The sequence below is a fragment of the Astatotilapia calliptera genome, chromosome 23 (assembly GCF_964374335.1).
Source record: "Astatotilapia calliptera chromosome 23, fAstCal68.1, whole genome shotgun sequence".
In the NCBI taxonomy this organism is placed as follows: domain Eukaryota; kingdom Metazoa; phylum Chordata; class Actinopteri; order Cichliformes; family Cichlidae; genus Astatotilapia; species Astatotilapia calliptera.
Window position 1 is genome coordinate 31077757 of NC_137443.1, and position 27055 is coordinate 31104811.

General features: G+C 39.1%; 3 protein-coding genes, 1 long non-coding RNA gene and 1 other non-coding gene across 7 annotated transcripts; 3 read left to right on the forward strand and 2 right to left on the reverse strand.

Annotated features, from left to right (window-relative positions):
• Window positions 1-212: 212 nt before the first annotated feature.
• nufip1 (nuclear FMR1 interacting protein 1) lies at window positions 213-11708 on the reverse strand. Of its 2 annotated transcripts, none has more exons than XM_026158474.2 (10): window positions 11340-11708; window positions 10809-10882; window positions 10240-10341; window positions 10080-10142; window positions 9925-10001; window positions 9719-9811; window positions 9402-9571; window positions 8938-9057; window positions 1070-1328; window positions 213-964 (listed from the first exon to the last, which is right to left on the reverse strand). In XM_026158474.2, the coding sequence occupies exons 1-10, from the start codon at window positions 11578-11580 to the stop codon at window positions 751-753; spliced, it is 1413 nt and encodes a 470-aa protein (XP_026014259.1). In that variant the 5' UTR covers window positions 11581-11708; the 3' UTR covers window positions 213-750. The 2 variants fall into 2 exon arrangements, with proteins under 2 accessions (XP_026014259.1, XP_026014257.1); XM_026158472.2 differs by having other exon boundaries at window positions 1093-1328; window positions 11340-11706.
• A 556-nt stretch (window positions 11709-12264) lies between these two features.
• On the forward strand, window positions 12265-18776 carry nop58 (NOP58 ribonucleoprotein homolog (yeast)). 2 transcript variants are annotated; one of them, XM_026158475.2, is made up of 15 exons: window positions 12265-12426; window positions 12856-12932; window positions 13057-13109; window positions 13314-13438; window positions 13519-13655; window positions 13844-13908; window positions 14165-14299; window positions 14608-14753; window positions 14912-15038; window positions 15237-15400; window positions 15498-15632; window positions 17740-17801; window positions 17889-18040; window positions 18121-18248; window positions 18359-18776. In XM_026158475.2, exons 1-15 carry the CDS (start codon window positions 12382-12384, stop codon window positions 18416-18418), a joined length of 1611 nt encoding a protein of 536 aa, XP_026014260.1. In that variant the 5' UTR covers window positions 12265-12381; the 3' UTR covers window positions 18419-18776. The 2 variants fall into 2 exon arrangements, with proteins under 2 accessions (XP_026014260.1, XP_026014261.1); XM_026158476.2 differs by having other exon boundaries at window positions 18124-18248.
• LOC113017027 (small nucleolar RNA SNORD11B) lies at window positions 15078-15161 on the forward strand. Its single transcript, XR_003271359.1, has one exon. It is a non-coding gene; the product is annotated as a small nucleolar RNA SNORD11B (small nucleolar RNA).
• On the reverse strand, window positions 16768-21520 carry LOC145424425 (uncharacterized). Its single transcript, XR_013905505.1, has 2 exons — window positions 21393-21520; window positions 16768-18110 (listed from the first exon to the last, which is right to left on the reverse strand). It is a non-coding gene; the product is annotated as an uncharacterized LOC145424425 (long non-coding RNA).
• wdr12 (WD repeat domain 12) lies at window positions 21456-26415 on the forward strand. Its single transcript, XM_026158477.2, has 13 exons — window positions 21456-21679; window positions 21940-22034; window positions 23031-23125; window positions 23244-23350; window positions 23788-23903; window positions 23993-24147; window positions 24238-24283; window positions 24373-24458; window positions 24542-24682; window positions 25425-25530; window positions 25619-25751; window positions 25991-26063; window positions 26153-26415. Exons 1-13 carry the CDS (start codon window positions 21639-21641, stop codon window positions 26222-26224), a joined length of 1266 nt encoding a protein of 421 aa, XP_026014262.1. The 5' UTR covers window positions 21456-21638; the 3' UTR covers window positions 26225-26415.
• Window positions 26416-27055: the final 640 nt, after the last annotated feature.

The window sequence follows — 27055 nt, forward strand, 5'->3', positions numbered from 1 at the left end:
ACCATTAAAAAAAAAGAAGAAGAAAAGACTGGTAAAAAAAACAAACAAAAAAACCCAAACAAAACTTGTAAACCTGCCTGACTTTCATGTCATTGAATTCAATAGACAGTGGGTCAACTCTAACACACTTTCCAGCCGTGGTGCGAATTTACTGCAAGTCAAACACTAGGTATATTTTCTCTCGTGGTAATGTGAATGTACTTTACCACACGTTTCAGTTCACTCCTTTTATTGATAGTCAAACACTGAAAAGATAAAGATTCAGAATTCATCACTACAAATCACGTGATTTATTTTACAAGACAGTCTGTCTTTACATAATAAACTCATATATAAAAAAAAAAAAAAAAAAAAATCATTCCTGTCCACAGAAATTCTTCATTCATATTTGGAATCTCAGTTTGATGTTTAGGACAAAATAAGACCAACTATTTTGGGTCTTTCACACTTGAACACTGGGGGTCTCCCATATTTCATCATCATACATATTTGAGATACATGTGATCCCATCCTTCGAGGACACATCCAGATGGTTTACATCACTGGCTGTTGTCTCCTCAGTATTTGGGATGAAATCACCTGTATAATCACCAACACTTCCTAAAGACTCCACAGTAGGTTCATTAGGTTCTCGTGTAGACCCTTGGTGATTCAGTATACAAGGAGCTTGCTTAACTGCAGAAACTTCACTAGTAACTAAACCCTCCGTACTGCCAAGATCCAGGACTGCTGAATGTCCCTCACTACTAATCAAGAAGGCAAACGGGGACGCAACTTGGATTTTCTCTGATGATTCTTCCCATCTTCCTTCATGCTCTCCGTTTGTAACAGCTGCTGTGCCCTTGTTTCCAGTTTTCTCCTGGTTGTGACATCTGCTCTCCAGCCCAAAGAAGTGGTTTCTGACAATGTAGCGTACACACTGCAGGAGGACATTCCTCTCGTGTCGGATATCTGGAGCCAGTAACTAAACAAAGAGACAAACAAGAGTTGGACTAAATAACACATCTAAATAGTATAGCTTTAAACAGCGTGTCCTTTTTTACTAAATCAAAATCATATAAATACGCACGCAGTGTCAAATGACTTCCATACCATCTCAAGCAAAGTGGGGCGATGTGACTGTGGTAGTCTTCCTCGTCCCGCTCTTTCCCCTTTGCTGTTGGGCATGTGAAGTCTGGAATCTGTCTGAACTGTTTTCTGTCTCTCTGCATTCTGTAAAAAAGCCCCTCTACCCCTGGCAGGTGCCCTCTCCTGAGGGTTGGGTGGTATTAAGTTTAGAAGGTCCTGGTTCTCTTGCACCAGCTCCTTACCTCTCTGAATGGGTGTGGCTAAAACGCAAAAGCACAAGCGTTAGTAGAAACACTGGACATAAGTTACACTTTGTTATATATCCATCCATCCATCCATTCGCGTCCGCTTATCCTTTTCAGGGTCGCGGGGGGTGCTGGAGCCTATCCCAGCTGTCATAGGGCGAGAGGCGGGGGACACCCTGGACAGGTCGCCAGTCTGTCGCAGGGCCAACACAGAGACAGACAACCATTCGCACTCACATTCACACCTAGTGACAATTTGGATTAACCAATTAACCTATCCCCACTAAGATTTGTTATAAACTACATAATAAAACCAAACAACAACAGAGCTACTCCGAGATAAAATTAAAGTACATGTTTAATGTTGAATCTGATGAAAACTAGGGCAAGTTATTGTGACTCAGGACACACACACACACACACACACACACACACACACACACACACACACACACACACACACACACACACACACACACACACACACACACACACACACACACACACACACACACACACACGTATCTGTATTGAACTGTTCGATACAGTGCCTTCAGTTCAGTACGCATATGTATTGAACGTATGGAACGATACAAAATTTTTAATTTATTTGATCAAATATTCTTCTGACGATGCCGTCTGTGTTGAGGGCTCAGTGGATCTGCATTTGATTACTCTGTCTAGGGTGCATTGTCGGGCGCAGATCAACTGAGTGCTGCCCATATGCATTCAGCCAAGTTTGCATGGCAACTCCTCAACGCTACCCAAAACTGAACCTCATCCACCGTCATTCAGATCTGGCGTTTGGAACCATTTTGGTTTTCATGTGAAGTATGACCCTACTTAAGCCTGTTGTGGAAAAAAGTACAACAGTATGTCGGATGTAACAAGCAATGCTCAATTACATCGGTCGGAACGCAACAAATATGATTACACATTTACGCCGACATCACACTAGTGCAAAGACAAGTGGAAGCAGACAAAAACAACACCAACAACAACACCAAGCACGCATGCTACGAACGGCGAGTCATTTAGACACCCGTTAGAACATGATTCTAAGAGGGCAAAGGGCAATTGCTACTTTTAATGCTGTCTACAAAATTGCTTTTCTTTTGGAAAGAGCCATTTCTCTGTAATAAACTCTTTTCCACAGATGAGTGATTTCGCCATCAGATGCAAAAAATAATATAATAACAAAATAAATGTATCGAAAAAAATATCTAACCGTGACACCCAATGTTCCCTCTAATCTGCGTGTGCGCAATTGTGCACTACTGGCATGGCCTTTGGAGTTAGTGCTGTTCTTTAGATTCTCTAGATAATTGGAAAACAGGGTTTTAAAAGCAAATATGTTTGGGCGCTGTTGAGAAAATTTTGTATGTGAAATTTGGCAAAAATAATCAGAAGATTGATAATATATGTTTTTCCTGGAGTTATTTTATCAGTATGTGAGAGGCCAAATAGAATATGTTGAAACTTCAGTTTACATGAGGGATCAATTTTGGTGTTTATAAAATTAATTGATAATTGACAATTATCATTCAGTAATTGACTAACAAGTAAAATTTTCCTATCCACCCATTTCTGAATATATATTGATTTGTTCTTAAATTTAATATCCTGATTATTCCAAATGAGATCTTTATGGGGAGAAAGGTTGTGAGAGTATATCATTAACCAAGAGATAGGAGTTGACTGAAAGTTGGAGAGTTTAATCGGTAATTTAGAGATATTGTAATTGCATTTTAGCAGAAAGTGCATTCCTCCAAGTGAGTTAAAGATATGGTTGGTAATAAAATTCCAAATTGAAATGGGATTTTTTAAAAAGAGTTTGATCCATTTGATTTTAAAAGACACATTTAAGGAAGTGAAATCTAAAGAATTTAGGCCACCAGAACACAACTTGTTTATCATTACATTTTTTTAATATAATGTATTCTCTTTTTCCAAATGAAGTTAAATAATATTTTATCAATTTTTGTGCATAATTCTTTTGAAACATCAGGTACCATATCTGCATATATAAGTCTGGAGAGGCCTTCAACTTTGGCTACTAACGATCTTCCAGTAATGGATAAATCTCTTTGAAGCCAAAGATTAAATCTTTGTTGTATTGCAGTTATAAGAGGGTCGAAATTTTCAGATAATCTAGCATCTTAGTCTTTTTGAATGGTAATACCAAGATATTTAACCTTATTTTTAACAGGAACACCTGATACAATTGTATCTGTGCAGAATTTAACAGGGAGAAGTTCACATTTTGTAATGTTGAGTGGTCTTAAACCAGAGGCTATTGAGAAATTATTGAGAACTTTGAGAGCTTCATCAACTTAATATTTATCCTTTAAAAAAAAAAAAAAGTGTTGTGTCATCTACTAGTTGAGTAATAGATAATGTTCTGCCAGCAACAGAGAGACCCATTACACTGCTGTTCTTAAAATGAATACAGAGTAACTGCATAGGAAGAAGGAAAGGATATGCAGAAAATGGACAACCTTGACGGATCCCACGGTTATTATCAAATCTTTGATATGTTTGATTATATGCAGATGCAAATAGCTCAAAGTTTGAATTGATTTTTTAAACATATTTCCAAAACCAAAAATATCAAGTGCTCTGAACATGAATTCATGTTCAATGGAGTCGAAAGCTTTATAAAAATCAAAAAAAAAAGAAAAAAAAAAAGAAAGGAAAAAAAGAAAAGAAACTATTATCTGTGATTAAATCTGAATGATCCAAAATATCAATTACCAGTCTTATATTGTTAGTTATGTGTCTGCCAGTCATAAAACCAGACTGTTTCATCAATTAGGTGCACATTTTAATTTTTTAGCCAAACACATAGCAATTATTTTATAATCATTATTCAGGAGTGAAATAGGTCTCCAATTTTCTATCAAAAGGGCGTCTTTATGAGGTTTAGGAATCAAAGTAATCAGTCCCTGAGTCAAGGAAGGAGGGAGCTTTCCATTATCAATGCTTTCAATAAGTCCTTTGAAAATAATTTGTAAAATTCAGAAGTCAAACCGTCATTCCCTGGACTCTTAAGTTTCATTTTATTAATAGCACCTTCAATATCTAGTGTTGTGATGGGGCATCACACATAGTTTTATTATTGTCACTAATTTTTTTTAATATTTAATATTAATATAATAAGGAATTATAGAATTTTTCCATGGCTTCTGTAGAAAAATTAGATTTATATAAATTTTTATAAAAGTTCACAAGTCTTGGAAATCACTTGAGGATCTTGTGTGATGACCCCATCTGAACAAAGTTTAGTCATGCTGCCAAGAGTATTGTGATGTTTTTCTAATTTGAAAAACTAGCTAGAGTTTTGTTCTCCCTCTTCAAGCCATTTCCTTCTTGACCGCACAAAGGCACCTTTTGCCTTGTAAATGAAATTATTTCCGACTCTTTTTTTTTCTCTTCTATTTTTAACTATTTCAGCTCCTCTTTTCATTAAAAGGGACCTCAATTCAAATTTCATGAGCTCCCAATTTTTACAAAAAGCATTTTCAACACATGCCTTGTTCTAATACTGATCTATTTTTGTTTTAATTTCCTTTACCAAAGAATCATTCAGTAGAAGAGAATTATTTAATTTCCAATATGAATTCACTCTTTTAGACGGATTACTGGCATACAAACATATCTCCAAAAAAAAATTGTTCTATGAGCTGTCAAGGGTGTTGGCAACATTTTTGATGTAGAAACATATTCAGATAAAGGATCAGAAATTAGCCAATAATCAATACGAGACTGTAATGAACCTGATCTATTTTTCCATGAAAATTCCTTAATGGTTTGATTTTTGAATCTCCAGATATCAATTAGGTCTCTTTCATTAATAAAATCCAACATATAATTACTACTTTCCTAACTTTTACTTGGCAATCTATCTATCATGTTATTGAGTGAATGGTTCCAGTCTCCTCCTAATATAATCTTTAGATTAGCAAATTAAAGATTCATTTTTTTCATTTACTACAAGTATTAGGTCAATATTCTCCTGTTTGTTATTATAGCCGTAAATGTTACCTAGTAAGAGGGTCTGATCATTAAAAGAAAAAAAAGAAAAAGAAAAAAGAAAAACACACAACCAGCAAAATAAAATATCCTTTTGGATCAGTTTCTGAAGATATAATTTTTCCATTAAATTTATGCTTCAAAATCAGAGTTCCCGCTGAATGGTTTGTGCCATGAGACTTCCATAAATCTTCGCTCCATTGGGATTTCCAGAAGTTAGCATCCTTAGTTCAGCATGGGATTCTTGTAAGAGACAAAAGTCAGTATTCAAACTTTTAGCATATAAAAACAGAGCTTTCCTTTTGGTATTGTCCCTTAGTCCTTGTAAGAGCCAGAGTCAATGTTTATGTTTTTCCTTTTTGTTTTGGTGGCACAGGTGTATAGTTTTACCTGCGTCTCAGGTGATGGTATGTGGGTGTGGTCACAGTCTATTTACCTGATGTCGGTGTTCGCAGCAGGTGTGTTGGGTGAGTGGTTTGTGGGCAAACTTTTCTGTTGACCGTCATTTTTTGGCACACCAGTTAATCCATGCGCTAGTTGTAAATTGATTGAAAGCGCAAATGTTTGTTTTTGTTTTGTTCTTAAAATAAATGCGCAAAGTACAAGTACGACTCATTATGGATTATTGGAGGCGCGTCACAGGGACACAACCAACTCAGCTGGCCGCGGCTTTATTTACAGATGAAAGTCGCAACAGTCCTCGAGCATTAAAAGAAATAAAGGACAAAGATGAAATTTTGCAAACTAAATTAACTTTTTACCCTGAGAAGAGTGTGTCAGCTTCAGAGAGAGCAGAACTACTCTGTCTAAAAAAGTGCTTCACAAAACATTTTAACAGCAACAGCATACTATAAGTCTTTAGAACAATAAGGAAAAGAGACCTTGAGGTATATCCACAAATAGGACTCGAAGAGATTTCAGTGAATTTCTTTTCTGTTCACAAAAGCACTAGGCAATTTTCCCTTCCTTACGTGCTTTCTCCACCTGTGGCCATAGCTGGTTGCGCCTCTCGGTACTCGGGAGAGAGATCTTCTTTGAAATGGAGCTTCCTTGTCTTCAGGTAGTCAAATCGCTTCGCCGCCTTCCAGATGATGTCTCGAAAGTGTCTCATTGTTAATTGCAGGATTATGGCGTGGGGCAGTGGCGCAGAAGAGGACTCACGTTGTTGACCGATCCTGTGGACTGAATCAAGTACCTCCGGGAACTTTTCACGGTGGTCAGGATCCATGTTTTGGCAAATTTCAATAACCTTACTGCGTACGTTTTCTCCTTCTTCTTCGGGTAGCCCATGAAGTCGCAGGTTCCATCTTCGTTTATACCGAGACAACTCCAACACCTTGTTTTCCAGTGTTTGAATTTTCTCTTCTGCTTTATCTCAGAAGATCTCAGGGAGCTAAAAGGAAAAGTCTCTCGTACTGAAATAAAGGTGGATAAAGTTAATAGTAACCTTAAGGTCGCCAATACTCTTCTTGATGTTAGCGCCTTGCTCTTCGATAGCCATCTTGAGCGTCGTAATAATGCTTTCCGCTGTGTCAGTTTCCATCACTCTTTTCTTACCAGAAGGTTTTGACAGGGAGGAAGTAGGAGTGATAAGAGCTCTCTTATCTGAGCCCAGGTTTTTTGCCATCACATACAGCTAGTAGTGTGCACCTTAAAGTTCGCTTTGCTGCTTATAAAGGAGTTTTAAGACAGAGCAAGTTCTGTAGCAGACCGTTCACATCTTGGCCCATCTTGGAGATGTGAGCAGGACAGATGGACCAATTGACGGAAAAAGTGTGGACTTTATACCAGTTTTTAAATTGTGTTAATAGGCCACGTAAAACCAGAGTTATGATAAAAATATATGAAATGTTTTGTTTTTTTCCCCTGAATACTATCGTTGTTTATATTCAATGTGGGAAGAAACGGTAAAGACAACGTTTTATAAAGAAAACCATCGAAACACTCTCAGCGTTTGAGCAAAAACAAAACCAGCCCCCAGCCTTTCCCATTGGTCGAAAAATGTACCATGTCAATCAATCAAAAAAAATTATATGGCAACATGGCATTTAGTTATTAAGACACGGGAGGAAGTCTTAGGAGTGTTTTGAGATGTGAGAGATTTGCGATGTTTAGCGCAAATCTTGTGTAGTTAGTGTGTAGTGTAGTCAACAGTTTTGTCGTGTGTGTCAGAACAATGAGGCGACTGCTAAATGTTACAGGTGTTACAGGAATGATACATTTCCTGTTGTCAGGCCTGCAGGTATCAGGCTGTTGTTCTCCTTTAACTCATAGTGGACAGAAATTATTTTTTGGAGTGGCACAAATAATTTGTGTGGCATCAAATTTGATGCAGAACACCTGATTGTTCTGTTAATATTTTGAAATGTTTGTTTAAAAAAAATGCCTTGGCAGCATTTATAGGTAAACAGCTGCAAAAAAATTTGTTTGCAAAACTCAGTAACTTTTTTGTAGAAATAACTATATAATTATTTGCCCAACATTGGTCATTATATACTGTATTTTGCAGACAGAGTTACAGAACTCTCTTCCAGACCACAGACTCGTACTCGTAATACAAGTCAGAGCTTTATGATAAATAAATAAATAAATAAATAAATAAATAAAAAAAGTTGCACTTTCAAAATTGGAGTTCAAGTTATTTTTACTTCCAATAGTGTTAACATACTGCACAGGTCATGAACAAGATTTTTTAAATTTTCATAGTAAGTGGGCTAAAGCAGTTAATTAAAAGTAGTCTAACATAAATGTAAATGCTGTAATTTGATTATTTTAATAAACCATGTAACTTGGATGGATTAGATGCTGGCGTGACCACAGTGGACACGTCTGCTGTTGCTCACAGTGGTCCAAGGGACCGCTCAGGGAGTTTGTGTGTTCGCTCAGACACATGAAAAATTAGAACATTGACATAGACACCAAAGTATCGAAATGAACCGAACTGTGAATTTTGTGTATCGTTGCACCCCTAACACACACACACACACACACACACACACACACACACACACACACACACACACACACACACACACACACACACACACACACACACACACACACACACACACACACACGAAAAAACTCTATAAGTATATTACTCTTGCACGTGCCCACTGACAAATTTACATGTATTGGATCCAAAAGAATACAGTCTGCATTCGTGCAAGCAAGGCTCCATTCTAGTCAGCTTGGTTTTTAGGATTTTCCGGTAGGCAGTGGTACCGTATCAGGTACTTTTTTAGCACTTATTGGGCCGGGGTTTGAAGTGAGCAGAGTTGAGCCGAAAATGAAATGTCATCAGACTGCACCCAAGAGAGGGTAGAAAAGTCCATTTACGTTTGTGCTTCATGTCAAGGAACTTTAGGGTTGCGCTGCTATAACAACCCCACCCAAATTGAGGTGGTAATGTAAAAAGACTGAAACAGAGTAGATGAGTAAAGTAGGTGGTAGTGGAAAAGCGACATAGGTGAGGTAGTAAAAAGTGTAAATTAACAACAAAATAAAAACAATTCAACAAGACAGAATCATTAGCATTTTTCTTGCATGGTGAAGATTTTGGACTATTATCCAGCAAACACTATGTGCTCACCTGGTTCATCATCACTTTCGGTCATTGATCCGTAGTTTGCTACTAGGGATCCCAGAGCTGAGCTCATCTTCTTAGGGGCCACAACCAAGCCACTGGTCCTGGACTCATCTCTGTCAGAATCTTGGAGCCAATGAAAAACAGAGCACTATATATATATCACTATCACTATATACTATCACCTCTGTCAGTGCGCCCCAGGGTGGCTGTGGCTACAATGTAGCTTGCCATCACCAGTGTGTGAATGTGTGTGTGAATGGGTGGATGACTGGATATGTAAAGCGCTTTGGGGCCCTTAGGGACTAGTAAAGCGCTATATAAATACAGGCCATTTACAGGCCATATAGGGGTGTCTGTGTATTTCAATCAAAGAATAACCAGAGGATAACCAGTGAAAGCTTTTTGATCTTGTCCTCTATGTAGGTGATTGTGCACAGGCTTGATTGAACTTTGATCAATTAACTCACCATGGTCACTAGTGGCTAATGCTCCGAGTGGATCCCCGTCCCTGCATGGGTGGGTGAGTGGTTTAGGCTTCTCTGTAACAATGCAGTCCGATGAGTGTGGCCGTCTCAGATGTCGCCCTTGGAGTCCTCTGTTTTTCCAACCACGACCTCTGCCTCTTCCTCTCATTCGTCTGAAAATAAATACATCATTGCTTATGCAAGTTAACTTTTTGGTAAGACAGACTTCATTTCAAATTAAAAAAATGTATATCAAAATAGAAAATAAAAGAGATGCACACCAAAATCCATAATTTATACATTCAAATGTAAACATTTACCCAAACTGAGCTGTTTCCAGGACAGCTCCCGTTTCCTCCCGCACCTCCAGGACTTTTTTCTTCTTCTCAATATTCACAAGTGTTGGATAGTTTCTAGTAAACCAGTAAAGACAAATTAATGACTGGACATGGGAAGTATGCATATGTGGCTTAACTAATGGCAAAATTGCATCAAAAGTTCATGACTGCCACAGTTTCTAACTAACTTGCGTCTTTCCTCTCTCCATTTAGTAATCTCCTCTGGTGTGTCCAGTTTGATTCTTTTAGTTCCTGGTGCATGGTTCTGTCAACACAGAGTATTCACATTAGAAAAGGGGAACTACTACAAGCTAATCACTTTACATCATCTTCTTCCACTTACATTTTTCCAGTGTATGCTGACAAGTTTTTCATGGGCCATGAAGCTGCAGTCAGCCACAGAACACTAAAAGTGGATTCAATTGGAGCTCTCAGTAAAAAGTAAAGAATATCAATGTGAACAGCACTAATATATATCTAGTAAGTAGCCTAGAGTGAAATACCTTGACATGCTGAGAAACATGCTCATTGTACTTTTCCTGGTTTTTGAAGCCCCGGTCGCAGGTGTCACAAAAATGGGAATACTCTGGTTCTTTCCTGTTTTTCTGCAAGGGGTGAAAAGCTCAAAGTTCCCAACAACGTTCCATTCACTTTAACCCTTGTGTGGTGTTCGTATTTTTGTTACTCAGCCAGTGTTCATGGGTCTGGTGGACCCGCTAGAGTTTTGGCTTTCCAAATTAACACTATCAAACAATTTTATGTTAAATTACTCAACAGATGTTTACTTCATCCCAATTACAAGACATATGAACAGCAAACATGGTTAATTTTTTCCCTTTACCTTTGTTAGATCACATTTATGAATTAATGTGCTTCTCGTTTTTCTTTTATATAAAATGTTATAAATAAATCAGTTATAATCAAGTGGAGTGAGTGGAAAGACACAACACATTTACACGTGAAAAAAAATTAATTGTTTAATTTTTCTTTTGAAAAAAACTGAACACGGGTCTCACAGACCCGAACACCATACAAGGGTTAAATATAAATACAAAGTTCTCAGAAATGTCACCTTTTTTCCATGATGGCTGGGAGCTCGGTAGCTTTGATGTCCACCTCGATCCCATTCATGACTAAAGTTTTGACCTGAAAACACACGCAAGAAATTCAAACACACCTTTCTTTAAAAAACAGACACACGGACATGTCCTTTATGGCGACTAAAGGCGCACTGCATGTATCTTAAACTACACATCTGCTATCAAAGTTATTGTGGGGATGTGGTTTTGTTTTTAGTTTATTTTTCCTTGTCTTCCACGGATGTATCCGTTCTGTCACTAGTTGGCTTTTATGAAACTAATTCAAGTGTTTTAACACCAAATAACCCACTGACGCCACTTGCTGCATTCACACATGCTATAAAGCTTTAAACACTTATTCCTTAACTGCAACATAACTGCTAAATCTATGACTTTTTTGTTAGAGCAGAACCCCATGGTGTAAGTCAGTCTTTACATTATGTGGTCCTTCATGTGCACTTTAGGGCGACAGTAACATGAAGGAACCCATCTTCAATAGGGAAACTACTGTATATTCCACTCACTGTATGTATGTGTAGGTCCGTGGTTTCCACGGTTTGATGAGAACCCATAACTTGCCGCTGACCCGTGGTGCCTGCCAACACTACTGTCGCAGCCCCAGGTGTGTTCGGTAGGCGTTTCGCTCCAGCTCCACATGGTGGGATGGAAGCTACTCGAGTGCGACTGCTGCTGCTGGAACGACTGGAAGGAATTGGAAGGAGGAGAGCCAAAGTCGGGCGGAGGATAATTTGCCGACTCGTTCATACCGCCAGGCCAAAATCTTTCTTCACGCTGAGAATGAAGGTAGTTCTAGAGAAACTTCTCCTCAACGCGTTGCCCTCATAGGCGCATGTATTTACTTTGAGCGAACTATGGTTTCGTCACATCCGCCAAAGAAGGAAGACCATAAACCAACACAGACGAAAACGAATAAATATATGTCTATACATACTTACGTTAAGTATTTTAATATGTATAAAAAGTTTTGTGGTAAAAAAAATTATACTTGAGACTTAGACTGCAATTTTGATTTTACCAGTAGTTGGCTACAACTTCTCGCGAGGTTTAATGTAACAAATTCTCTTGGGTTGCCATTTTTGGTGAAAAGCCGCCTGGTAGATATTATAAATGCACTGCATTGTCTAAAGAGCAACACATTAATCTTGTAAGCGTCATAAGCTAAGTGGCCGCTCGCTCGATTTTATTAACCTGTATGCCGTGTGCGTAATTAAACGTATTTCAAAGTGTATTTTTTCCACAATAGAAGCAGAAACATATTCTAAGGTAAAGAAAACGTATTGACAATACGGTGCATTAGATACACCGCGATACACCCATCCGTAGAAACATTTTCTTCCGCTTATCTATAAATAAACCCTAAATTGTCTTTTTAATGTTAAGCTCGGGGGATAGCGACCGATGTGAACGAACCTGGCAACCCAATAGTTTCCTGGTGCCCTGTCCACGCCGCGTGTGTTTCAGAGTGAGAGCAGCAGCGTGGTGATCGAGGTGGAAACGTGAAGGCTCCAGAGGTGTGCGCAATAACTGCACTAAGGCGTTGCCAAAATGCTCGTGTTGTTTGAAACCGCAGCTGGATATGCAATATTCAAAGTAAGTATTCGACTATTGTTTGCAATCTTTTTAAAATGGGCGACTTTAGCACAGGGGCAATTTGCGTTAGCCCGGATTAGCCATCCAGCTAGTTCACTGAGAGTCGGTAGGTGTCATAAACGTGTTATTTACGGTATGAAAAAAGCAATCTCTTCGTTGTACTTGTGGATATGGATTACATTTTTATTTAAAGGTGTTTTGTTTGCGCACGAGCTTGGCTAAGTCATAAGTGAACATCAAGCTTGTACTGTGAAGGGCCTGCAACCACGTGTGCACACTGAGGTGGTGCTGACTCCACATGCATTTTAGAATTGTAGGTTGTTCAAATGCGTCCATCAGCCATTACTTTAAGTTACATTCTTAACGATGTAAGCCATCTCACTGCTTTACATATTTCTTTTAACTAATGTCTGTGTATTGTGTTTTAAGGTTCTCAATGAATCCAAACTGCAGCAGGTCGACAGCCTGTATAAGGAGTTTGAAACTCCCGAAAAAGCCAATAAAATGTAAGTGCTGATGTTACATTTTACCACGTGGCGGCACTCTTTATGCCTGAAATATAACAATGGACTTATTACTATAAATCGTAGATGAAATGTAACTTCCATATATTTCCTTTTGTCCTACCAGCGTTAAGCTGAAGCATTTTGAGAAGTTCCAGGACACAACAGAGGCTTTAGCAGGTAATGAGAAATTTGAGCCCTAATGTTCACCTGAGATTAGTCTGTGATGCAAAGCTGTGTCTGATTAAACATGAGGTATTGCTCAGTCGTCACTACCGCTGAGACCAATTCCTCCTCATACATATGAGAGTTGACACTTTTTGTGTTTTGTGCAAGCGCTTAGCACAGCTAAGCTTTATTTTAGTCTCTATTTCCACTTTTTAGCTGCAACTGCCCTTGTTGAGGGAAAACTTGGCAAGAGTCTGAAGAAGGTCTTGAAGAAAGTTGTTGCCAAGGAAGCTCATGAGCAGCTGGCTATTAGTGATGCAAAACTCGGTGGCGTTATCAAAGTAAGTCACTGATATTTCTGTCAGCCTAAAAGACAGCATTGTTATCGAACGTTGTGTTTCTAATGACTTCTGGTCTTCAGGAAAAACTGGACCTGAGCTGTGTCCACAGCCCTGCTGTGGCTGAACTGATGAGATGCATCAGGGGTCAGATGGAGAGCCTCATCACTGGACTTCCTCCCAGGGAGATGAGTGCTATGTCTTTAGGGTTGGCTCACAGGTTAGTGGTGCATATATTATGTTATATGAATCCAACTGCTGCCTATGATTACATTTGCTGTCTGAAATATTTGTGTAGATTTTTCTCAGCATTCGTCACTACCACTGAGGCAGCAATCCTCTAGCTTATTGAAAATCCCTTCATTAATCTAGAAATTTGAATTAACTCGTGTTCTCATCTGGTTGCAGTTTATCCCGCTACAAGCTGAAGTTCAGTCCTGACAAGGTGGACACAATGATTGTGCAGGCTATTTGTAAGTGTTGTATTACACAGTTATGTCTGTTGTTGTGCCTGCAACATGTCAGACAGTAGTGCAAGAGAACCATCAGCAGTTTAAATTATTTTCAGAATGTCCAAAAACCTTCAGTTTGTTATCATTGCAAACAAAGAAAACATCTAGATTTTTCTTTTTGGGATAATAAAAATGTCAATTATTGATATTTTTGCTCTAAAAATTATCATTTGAGCAGTTAACATCAGCTGTACTGTGTTTTCGTCCTTGCTTCTAGCTCTTCTGGATGACCTCGACAAAGAACTTAATAATTACATAATGCGTTGCAGAGAGTGGTATGGCTGGCATTTCCCTGAGCTGGGAAAAGTGATCACAGACAACTTAGCCTACTGCAAGAGTGTCCGCAAGATAGGTAAGGACCATCCTGCTTTTGCACAACACAGTCAGAGAAGCATATTTAGATATCCTAAATATTTTGAGTAAAGCCAGCAAAAACACAGCATCCTACAATTTCCACATTCAAATTCATTAGCACCTTTTAATTTTATTCAGAGCCTCTTTCAATCCTTTAAAATTTTATGGTTTCCTGTCAGGCTGAGTAAACCACAGTGCTCTGAGCTTGTTTAAAGTCAGCGTATTGTTGCTCTAAGACTTGCGTGCATTGGTTTAACTTCCATGTGGTGACATTCCTGAGTAACTGCCATATGTTTGTGTCTGCAGGTGATCGCACAAACGTCGCCAGCTCTGATCTATCAGATATCCTCCCAGAGGAGATCGAGGCAGAGGTTAAACTGGCTGCTGAAATCTCCATGGGAACAGAAGTGTCAGAGGAGGACATTGGCAACATCAGGCACCTATGTGATCAGGTGGTGTGCTCACTGTTTGCTACAGTGACTGTGATGGCAATGACTGTTGTCTGTTGCAAACACAGGGTTTTCTGTGCGTCTTTGCCTTTTGTGACTGGTACCCTGCATTCATGAATTTGTTTTTGAATGTTTTCTTTATTTTTTTTTTTCTCCCATAGGTGGTAGAGATTTCAGAATACCGGGCTCAGCTCTACGACTACCTGAAGAACAGAATGATGGCAATCGCTCCCAACCTCACTGTAATGGTGGGGGAGCTGGTTGGCGCCCGTCTCATCTCACATGCAGGTGAATTGGGGGGGGGGGGGAATGTCATTTGTGAAAACTGGCCTAGCAGTGATGATGATGACACTAAGTCACTTTCCTGAACATGACTGATGGTTTTAAGTCACTACCTCATCTGAGCTGGCAGTGAAAGCACTAGTAGTCAGGTCTTTGAAGAGCGCCATAGCTACAGTTCTTTGTTTCATTCATTGTGCGATCCAGGTTCCCTTCTGAATCTGGCAAAGCATCCAGCCTCCACAGTCCAGATCCTTGGAGCAGAGAAGGCTCTTTTTAGAGCCCTGAAGACGCGCAAAGACACACCCAAGTATGGTCTCATATACCATGCTTCTCTAGTGGGCCAGACAACTGCTAAGAACAAGGGCAAGGTATGTTCTTAGAGTGTGATATGTGACTGAATAATGGTTGGTGGCCACAATGTGAAGCTGTCAACTCAGGCTTTGGTTTTCTGTAATGCCAATGCAGATTTCCAGGATGCTGGCAGCTAAAGCAGCCCTGGCTATTCGCTATGATGCTCTCGGAGAAGACACAAATGCAGAAATGGGTGCAGAGAACCGTGCAAAGCTGGAGGCCAGACTACGTCAGTTGGAAGATAAGGGGGTAAGTACAGCTACAACCCCTATTCCAGAAAAGTTGGGATGCTATTTAACATCCTTGGCCCTGACGTCCACATATGTGGACATCACATTTTGGGTTGTCTGACCAAAATACTAAATCTTGCTCTACAAGGGCCTGATATCCACTTACAAGGACAGTATACTGCCACTGTTGTATCGAAATTTAAAACAAATGTCCTCATAGAGCTGGGCAATATGGCCTAAAATCAATATCACGGTATAATTTGAAGCATGTGACATGTATATCGCAATATTCTGTATAACGTATTTTACACACTATAAGGCACGCTTAGGATCCTTTAATTTTCTCAAAAATTGACAGTGTGCCTTATGTATGAATTCTGGTTGTGCTTACTGACCTCTAACTGATTTTATGTGGTAAACGCTGCGCAGAAATCTGTCAAAAAAAAAAAATTTAATACGACTTTGGTAAGCTATGAAGGCGTACAGCTTGATGGATTACCGGAGCCTTACGGCTGCCGTAGTCAGGAGCCTCGTGGAGTAATCTGGGTCCAAAACTCCTCCTTCAGGTCCCAAAGTCAGTCAAACACTACAGCATCACTGAGAGTTAAAAACTGTCTAAATTCTTTAATTTTTAATAAAATAATCAGCGTTGCGGCTTTACCAGGTTTAACAATTAAGTTTAACATCCAGGCATCCATGAAAACAGAATTTATTAAATTCAACGGCGTTAGAAGTTAGCAGGAAGTTTGCTCACTAGTTTCCACCTAAACATGATATGCCATGTTCTGACTGAGAGATTAATCATTAATATATTGCAACAACATGGGAATAGAGCAGCTGCGAGAAAATTCTGCATTAATGAATCAATGGTACGGAAGTGGAGGAAGTGCAGTTTTTGGCTTTTCCCATATCCCAAAAGTGCTTTGTCTCTTTGCTGTTACTGTCGCCCGGCATAATTTGCAGATATTGTTCGCAGCCGCTGCAATGTTTTCGACCAAAACAGGCACCGCTTGATGAGACCGTCACCATGCGCTATCGCGGTATAGTCAAAATGTCTACCGTTGGTCAAATTTATATTGTTTCTACTGTATACTGTTTATACCGCCCACAGCTATGTCCTCATATGTGGAACAAAAAATGGGCAAAAATAAAAATCTGGTAATTCTTTGTTTTTACATTCATTAGGTCCCAATATGTCCAAATATCAAAGAGAAATTAAAAATGCATGTCATGGAAGAGTTTGGGTCTTAGCAGTTTTTAAAATCCAAAACTTACCATTTTTAAGCAGCAAAAAAGGTAGTGTTGAATGATGGGACAAAGCTGTTTAATAATTAACACAGCATAGCACCCCATTTTGTTATAGCAGTCCTTAAATGTCTGGGAACTGGGAAGATGAATGTCATCCTTTTCTTGTCTTCGTTGTAATGTGTCAATGGATTCCAGTGGTCAAAGGTCTGGGTCAGACCAGTACCCAACCTGTTCTACTGTGAAACCATGTAATAGATGCCTTATGCCATTTAGTTTTGTCTGGTTTAACTATGCAAGGGTTCTACTCTGGATGGTAATCCTGTGTTGCTCTAAATCCAGTGTATACCTTTCAGTATTGATGGTGCCTCTCCAGATGTGACAGTTGCATAACCATCAATGCATCCCTGTACTATCAGAGGCTTTTGAACTGACTGCTGATAAGAAGCCACATGGCCTCTCGCCCCTATAGTTCACAGGACTGGATATCCCTATTTTCTAGAAAGAATTGCAAATTTGATTTGTCTGATCACTGGAGAGTTTCTCGTTTTGCTTTAGTCTGAACATTAGCCCTAAGAACACAACAGCAGTTCTGGCTCATGTTCACAAATGTGGCTGTACCTCAGGAGGTGGAGCAGGTCATCTACTAATCAGACAGTTCGCCATTCCATGTCTGGCTACTCCAGTATCCCCAGTCCTTGAGCAAGATGCTAAATGCAAGTAGTATCTTGCTCCAATATAGCACTTTTGAGTGTCCAGGTAGAAAAGTACTATATGTAATGGATTTTTGTATTTCTTCTGAATCTGTTATCCTGGTAAAATCCCTGTTTTTGTTATTTTTTCCCCCTCCTTTAGTCATTGAATCCACATTTTCTTTTCAGATCCGAAGAATCAGTGGAACAGGCAAAGCAATGGCAAAGGTAGAGAAATACCAGCACAAGAGGTTAGTTGTCACTTGCAGCATATTTTGCATATTTCCACATCTACACATGTATGGTGGTTAATGCCTGCTACTACTTTTCCTTCACAGTGAAGTGAGAATTTATGATCCGTCAGGTGATTCTACGATTCCGTCCACATCGAAGAAGAGGAAGTTTGAAGAGGTAGAAGAAGAGGATGCCACAGAGCCCACGACATCAGCAGTCAAACCCAAAAAGGCAAAACGGGAGTTGGTAATAGAAGGTGAGTGAGTTTGGAATCAATCCTCTGCCTCCTGTGCATTTGGATCTGTGATGCTGATAGTGTTCTGGCTCTGTGTTTAGAAGAAGAACAAGCAGAAACATCAGCGGCAGCAGAGGAGACCCCGAAGAAAAAGAAGAAAAAGAAGGATAAGAAAGCAGAGGAGGAAATGGAAGAACCAAAGGAAGAAGAGGTGGTAGCAGTTACTGAGGTAAGATGGAAGCTAAAGTTTTAAAATTATCCCTTTTTTTTCTTCCTCCCCTTTAATGATCGAACTCTCTCTCTCTCTCTCTCTCTCTCTCTCTCTGTCTCTCTCTCTAGACAACAGAGAAGAAGAAAAAAAAGAAAAAGAAGGTAAAGGAGGAGCAGGAAGAAGATTGAAAAGAGGAGAGTGTAAATAGATTTTTGTCTTTTATTTTTATTATTCAATTGTATTTTCTGAGGACTACAGTATTGAGTGCCTGTCTGTGGACATCTGAAAAGAAGTTCGAAGTAAACATCAGAGTAATCATTAGATCTCATTCTTTTCTCTGGTCATAAAGAGACTGTACAATAAAAGTTTTTTGGGTTTTTTTTTTTTTTTTTTTTCAAAGATGTTTAAGCTTAATCTACCAGAAGCCTCTGTAGACAAGCATTTGTTTTATTCATGAAGAGATCTAGTTTTGTCATGAGTTCAGTACAGATTTCCCAGTTCTCTTGTGATAAACAAAGCCTGGTGAAATAAAACCTTTTGCTCAAATGCTGTGTGTGTGTGTTTGTTTTTTTTAATGTACAAATAAATGCATCCAGCAGGGGTGGGAAGTAATTAAGTACAAACACTTCACTTATTATACTAGCTAGATTTAGCTGTCTGCAATAGTATGAGTATTTATTTTTCTGACTACTTTCAATCCCTATATTTTTCCACAACACTTTCTACTTATATTTTCAAAACAGATTTGTTACTTTAGGTTCAGTGGTATTATCTATAGTGTTATAAGTGAGGTTTTTCTAAGTAGCATGTAATTTCAAATTCAACATTTTTATCAGCTAAACAAATGTCAGCAAACTGTGTGAACACAGTGTGTCTGCTAGCTAAAGGTACAGCTGCTGGGTTTCCCTGGGAGAGAAAAGAGTAACTTCACTCAAAGATGGAAAAAGATATAGTATATGTTTTGGGTTGTTTTTTTTTAAGCCTCATGCCCAGTACATTTGAACTTGAATCAAAGTGTTTGGAAAAGTGTCAAATTTTGGTCCTATAACATGTGAGGGTAGGATGCCCCACCTCATTCTGACATAGTCATAGGACTGCATGATGTGAGGAGTTTGCTCTAGTGATTATATTTAAAATGACTTGCACTCTAAATAAAGAAAATAACATGAGTGCAAAGATACAAGATTGTGTGGATGACCAAATGGTGCCATTTAAGGACAAGCAAATTCAAGCAGTACCTAATCAGTAAATTAAGAAAACAGAATTTGAAAATATTAGTCCTTGCTTTATGAATTCAAAAAATGAAGCAATAAGAGAGGGCAAGCCAACCGGTCGCTGCAGATGGTCGCCCTTCCCTGAGTCTGGATCTCCCGGAGGTTTCATCCTGTTACAAGGGAGTTTTTCATTCCTACTGTAGCCAAGTGCTTGATTTTAGGGGGCCATTTAATTGTCAGAGTTTTCTCTGTATTGTTGTAGGTTCATACATTAGAATATAAACCACCTTCAGGCAATTTCTGTTGTGATTTGGCAGAATACAAGTAAAACTGTATTGACTCAAATAAGGCAAGATGCATGTGTATAAAGTGTAATGTGCACCTTTGTTTTACAGCACAGAAGAACTGTTAAGAAAAGTTTCACACACTGTCACGGAATGACAGCAAAATCTCACAACGTGAGAATTAATATTCGAACCTAAGGCTGTATCAAGCCATACTTAGTTATTTGTTTAAAAATTGGTTGACATTTTTTGAATACTTAGAAAGCAAAATTATTTTTTTTAACAGTTGTGTAATTATTTATGAGTTAATAATTTTCTCTGTTGATGTCTGGCACTATTGGAGAGGGGTTGTCTGAAATTTCAAATTATTTATTTTGGCACTAAAACGGTCCAAAATGACTCGGATCATTTTCAGCATGTACCATCAAAATGTGTGCAGTAGAGGGTTAAGGCCACATTAAGAAAAATAATATTGTTGTTCATTCTGAGAATAAAGTCCAAATATTGAGATTAAAGTTGAAAGTGTATTTTGAGGAAATATCAAAATGTGGAGATTACAGTTGTTTCAAGACAAACCATACTTCAGAATCAGTTTAAGTAACAAGAAAGTAAATGATTTCTCTTTTAGCTCATAGACACAGTGTGGTGATCAGTATAAAGACATTAAGAAGATGGTGTAGAAAGCTGGATCTGGTTAGGTGGAAAACAACCAATGGCTCTTAATGCAAGGTTATTGATGATTACACCCTCATGCAATGAAGATGATGTATCAAAAGACAGCTGATCAATTTGTTTCACTAAGCTATCTAAACAATGAATTGTAATTGTAATCACATGTCAACTTTTTTTTCTCAAAATAGATGTTCGACTTAATCTCGAAATTTTTACTGTACTCTCAAAATGATGAACAATATATTCTTTTCTTAATGTGGCCCCAATACTCCCCCCACCTGTTGAATCCCACCGTAATCCCTGACTTTTCTTATTTTACTGTTGGTGTGGAGGCAAAGTCACCCTATAAGTAGGCAATAGAAAATAGGTATAAAATGTTCTCAAACTGAATACATTAATTTGAATCAAAATTTAAATAACAATAATATTTATATTTTCATGTTCTAATATTATTTTTATTATTACATTTATATAGTATAAGGTTACCTTTGTACAAAAATGGTTATAAAAAATTTCCTCCTTGGAGCTCATTTTTACTTTCTTTCTTTGAGTACATTTCGGAGTTTGTACTTTTGCTTTAGTAAAGAATTTACATTTTTAATTAGGCAAAAACATTTAAACCCTTTGAAGCTCTCATTACATATAAAGGCGATATACTCAGACCTGATGCTTTGGACTCGTGTTTATACTCATATGCTAATACATTGTATTGTCAGGTGAAGCTAACCTTCGTTTTTAATGATTAAAAGTGCTGATAAGCTATCAGAAGTTATGAGGAAACTTTGGTATTGGTTATTTTGTTCACCCAATGTAAATAAAAATATTATTTCTATTAAATTCCACCGTGTATACTGACAAATGCTATCTCACATCGATGAATGTAAAAAGCAGTCTCTAGATCTTTTAGGTCATTAATACAAACATTTTACATTGATGTTCATCTAATCATCGTAATAACTGGTTCGTAGAGGATTTATCATTAAATACATTACCGTTGAGTTCTGCCATCCTAAGGAAGTCAGTCCGGACTCCCGAGTGACCAAACTTGGGTGCTTGGGAGAAGCGGAAGTTCGCATACTGGCCAGGCGTCACTAGACGATCGCAGAGCTTCTGCTTTTCGTTTTGCAGTGGTTTGTTTCGTACCACATGGCAAAACTGCACGAGAAGCGTGTTATGAGGATTCCTTGTATTTTAATATTCTAGAGCTCGTGGTTGGCAAAATAAACACTTAGCTAAAAATGTCTCAGATACAGGCAAGATTCTTCACAGAAGACAAAAGGTGAGGTTTAAAAGAAAGAAAGAAAAAACTCAACAGAAAATGACAAACAAGCAAGCGAGCTAGCTAACTTGCTAGCTGTAATTTAGAGTAAACAGTATCATCTCATTGTGGGATGTTCTGTCTTTTCCTCTAGCAAATTTTTTTTTTATCTGTAGTTCTGATCGTGGCTAGTTCGTAGCGATGTTTTTTTTAAATGCTAATGCTAACAATGTGAAGTTATGTAGACTCCGGCAGCAGCTAAAATATGTCTATCTCTGTAGGTACGTTGTAGATGATGTCCCGTTCTCCATCCCAGCTGCATCCGAAGTGCAGGATCTCAGCAATGTAATCAACAAGCTGCTGGAAGCTAAAAATGGTAAGCTCACTTTATCATAGGCACACAAACTATTCCCCACCTTCTTTACAATTCAGCCTCCAGCTGCAGAGCTGTAAACACAGAATAAATAGCATTATAATCCTAATCCTCAATCACAGGGGCGGATCTACATGGAGTGGCACGTGGTGGCACCGCATGGCAGATCGATGGGCTGGCATGCCCTAAAATATTCTTGTAAGCAACTGATGCTTACGATTGTGCCAGAGTACATTTTGAATCAATGCCATGGGCATTTTTAGATTTCACACATGCATTGATTGTTACACTCTGGGGTCTATGGACACGCCTCATCTCCAAATCACCTGACCGATTTAAGATGCCATAGCAACAAGCTGCAGCCACGTTTAATCTCCATTCAACTTGTGTTGAAAGTTCAGGCTTCAAACTATACACCAGTTTTTAAATTTTATTGATAGGCCACTAAATCCGGAGCTACAATCATAAAAATACATGTGATGCTTTTTTCTACTATTGTCACATTTAATGTGGGATGAAATGGTAAAAAGTTTGTTTTCTAAGGACAGCACAAAAAAAGATCAGGAAAAAATGCCACCCCTTTTGTATTAGTGTAAAAGTGTACCATATTGACCAATAAAAAATTATTTGGCAACACATGGGATTTGGTTATTTAGGAAGAGGTGAACATTTTCGGAATGACGGCTGCGGGAGAGAGAAAGAGAGAACGAGTGTCTCCAGATGAAGAACAGACTGAGTGATGCACCTCCTGCTGTTAGGCCTGCAGGGTTTAGGCCTGTGGTGTTCTCCACTTTCTTGTAGCAGACAAACTATTTTTTGCACTGGCACAAATACTGTGTGTGGCATCTTATTGTGGCACCTGATTGTTCTGTAGATTTAGTTTTAGTAGTATTTTTAAATGGTTGTGCTATATGTTTGTGTATGTGTATGTCAAATGTAGTCCTTATCACAGACTGTACTTCTAAAAATCTCAGATAATTTATTTGGTTCTCTTAACAGCTTCTCACAGTAAAGTGGACTTTGACTTCCTGGTCAGGGGTCAGTTCCTGCGAACCTCACTGTCAACTCACATGGCGACAGAGGGTATATCGACGGTATGGCCTGCTATAGTGCTTAAACTCGTATGGCTATATTGTATAAAGCGAGTCACAAGCATCCACATGAGTAAAACAACATTAACCAGATGTTTTACTCTGTTTGCCCATGTTCCAGGAAGAAGTTGTGGAGATAGAATACGTGGAGCGGATCACGGCCCCAGAACCCGAGGAGTGTATGATGCATGATGACTGGATTAGCTCTGTAGATGCTGATGCTGAATGGTAAGATGGTTAAGAGCAGACCATCAGTGTGCTTTTTATTAATTGGGAAATTAGATCAGCAAAAAGTTTGTTGTGATGTGTTCATATTTTCTTTTTTTGTCTTCTTGGTTGTTCATTAGCTAAACAAAAGTCTTAAACCACCCCTTATTCTTTATCTTTTACTTTCAAGGAGCCAGACTTTCTATTCCTTTTAAAATAGTGCTGCAGGCTTTCTGAAAGTCTTGTCTAATTTGTCTTTAGACATTGGCTTCTTTTTCAGTTCAGTTCTTGTACATGGCAAAGAACCAGAAGCTCGAAGCTTCTATATGAACATAAAATTTCACAGCAACATTTTTTTTATATATAATATCCATAAAATCTTTAGTGAAACTGAAGATGTTTGAGCAGAAGGCTCATAATGATTTGAAATGGAATGACCCTTATTTTTTCCCCTGCAGGATACTAACAGGGTCATACGACAAGACTGCCAGAATTTGGTCTACTGAGGGCAAGCCTGCGATGACTGTGGCTGGACATACAGATGTGGTCAAAGACGTAGCCTGGGTCAAAAGAGGTAAGTGGGACAAAATGAAACAGACATGTACTGCTATGTTAATAGTCAAAGGCTTTATTAAGTCCTCTTTGTGGATGTTTTCTGTGTAGAGGGTCTGACCTCTCTGCTTCTGACGGCCTCTCTGGACCAAACTGTGTTACTGTGGGAGTGGAACTCGGAGAGAAACAAGGTGAAAGCCAGACATTGCTGTCGTGGACACGCGGGGAGTGTTGACACCATTTCTGTAGACCCCACAGGAACGAAGGTAAGGTTGGAGAGGGCAAGACAAAAACTTAAAAGACAACAAAGAGTGCTGCGATTAATGACTTTGGATGTTTGTGGTAAACACTTTCAGTTCTGCAGTGGCTCCTGGGACAAAATGTTGAAGATCTGGTCAGCAGGTATGATCCCAGAATGATTCAAGGCCTCTTTATTGTTAAAAAAGGTATTGTTGTGATGCTGCTATAAACTATATTTCCTGTGCTGTCAGTGCCTACAGATGAGCAGGATGAGATCGAGGAGCCGGCTGACAGACCAAGGAAAAAACAGAAGACTCAGCAGCTTGGCCTTACCAGGGTGAGTGCACAACCAGAGTATGATTGACTGGAGATAAGCCCACTAAGTCATTGCAAAATGAGTTTTTGTTTTCTTGGGCACAGACTCCCTTGATGACATTATCGGGACACAGCGAGGCAGTGTCATCTGTCCTGTGGTGTGACAGTGAGGAGGTTTGTAGTGCGTCTTGGGACCACACCATCCGCATATGGGACGTCGATACTGGAGGGATGAAAACTACGTTGGTGAGAAAAATAGAAAGTGACTGAATTAGCGATAATAAACACTTTTGGTTGTTTCATGTGACAGATTAATGAGCATCATCCTACAGTTGGCAGTTCGTCTTGTAATCGGAAGGTTGCCGGTTTGAGCACCGGCTCCGACAGTCTCGGTCGTTGTGTCCTTGGGCAAGATACTTCACCCGTTGCCTACTGATGGTGGTCAAAGGGTCAGGTGGCGCCAGTCTCCGACAGCCTCGCCTCTGTCAGTGCGCCAGGGCAGCTGTGGCTACAATGTAGCTTGCCATCACATGTGTGTGAATGCGTGGATGACTGAATGTAGTATGAAGTGCTTTGGGGTCTATAGGGACTAAGTAAAGTGCTATACAAATACAGGCCATTTACCATTTACAGGCTTTTATTCTATTAGCTATGTCACAGAGGGTGAAACACAGGTATAAATGATAAAAAAGACTCAGAGCCACAATTTGACTTGTTTCTTCAGTGTATGAGTGATTTAAAATGCCTATAATAGAGGAAATCAAACCAGTGACATACACTACGTATTACTGCTATATGCCTGTGTGTAGTGGATGTATGCAATGCATGTCCCAATCCTAAGAAAAATTAGGGTTGCAGACTAATTCAAAACTCGGTTAACATCTCAAATAGTTTGAAATAGCATATTTATCAACCACCAAGTTTACCTTTTGTTATCATATTCTCAGTTTTCCAGTATTTACCAGTTTCACTGTTTTTCTTTTCACAGACGGGCAGCAAAGTGTTTAACTGTATTTCCTACTCACCTTTGTGTCGACGGCTGGCCTCAGGTAGCACCGATAGACACATCCGACTGTGGGACCCTCGCACCAAAGGTACGACTGTTCTAAATGTCACAGACATCTATGTTTCGACTTGTATTGTTGTTTGTCACTCTTGTCATCTTTACAACTCTTCTTTCAGATGGGTCTCTTGTTCTGCTGTCGCTGACCTCTCACACTGGCTGGGTTACCGCTGTCAAGTGGGCACCATCACATGCGCACCAGTTGGTCTCGGGTTCCCTTGACAACCTAGTCAAACTTTGGGATACCAGAAGGTAAGTGAAGCTCATAATTGGTACTACTGTTAAGGGCTCCGCTCTAGTCACAAGGAACATATTTCTAATGGGACATGACCAGAGGTGGAAGTATTGAAGTACAAATACTTAGTTACTGTACTTAAGTAGAATTTTCAGGCATCTGTACTTGACCCAAGTATTTATTGTTCTGATTACTTCTTTAACAGAAATATTTTCTACTCTTTACATATTTAAAAAATTTCTCTGTTGTCTCCCAGCTGTAAGGCTCCTCTGTATGACCTGGCGGCCCATGAAGACAAAGTATTTTGTGTGGACTGGACAGAAAGCGGGGTACGATGTGTACGATATTTGCACACCAACAGTTGATAGATGGAAACAGTGATGTTCTCACAGTGTCCTCTCTCTGTTTCTGTTTGCAGCTGATGCTGAGTGGAGGCGCAGATAACAAGTTGTACACCTACAGATACTCAGCCCAACAGGCAGAGGCATAAAGATTCAGCACACATTGGACAGACAGACACAAAGACAATATTCAGGACTTAAATCAAGGACTTCAAAGTGTTGGACAAATATCTTGGCTTTGTTCTTTGCTTTCCTGATTCGTTTTACACAAATGTTCTTACAGCTCGTCCTCGTTTCAGTGTTATCCAAACAGATTATAAATTAAATCTTTCTCCTAAAATGTTGTCTCCTCACCTTCATTTAACTATACAGTATTTATATATAACAGTTTATAAAGTGTGTGTGTGCTCTGGAGCAGGATATCAAGGATGTCACTGTACTGATTCATCTTCCCCTCAACCCTGACTAGTCTTCCAGTTACTCAAGTTAAAGAAACATTTGACAGATCAGAACTGTCAGTGGAAGCAGCTGCTGGTCATCTTCTACACCACCATCATCCAGTCTGTCCTGCACACCAGTCACTGTTTGGTTTTGCTCAGCCGCGAAGAAGGACAATGGGCAATCAGGTCTGCAGAGAGGATCGTTCAGTTCATTTCAATTAGCAAAATGCCTACACAACATCAGTTGGACAACCTCAAGGTTTATATTAATAAACTACCTTTTAAAAATGTTTAACACATTATAAACTTCCTCATATTTCTCAAGAGCCAAAGTCAACCTGTTGACTATTTCCTCCAACTGGTTTGTCAGTGGAGGTGTGATGAAAAAAGGAGCTCCAACTCCTCCTTGATTAATATGCCTAACATAACTTTCTTAACAACTTGACGACTGAAACCAACTGATATGACCAGATAAGCTTTCCAACATATTGGTGCTGAAGTTCCTAAGGGACTCATTCATTTATAATAAATAATTATATC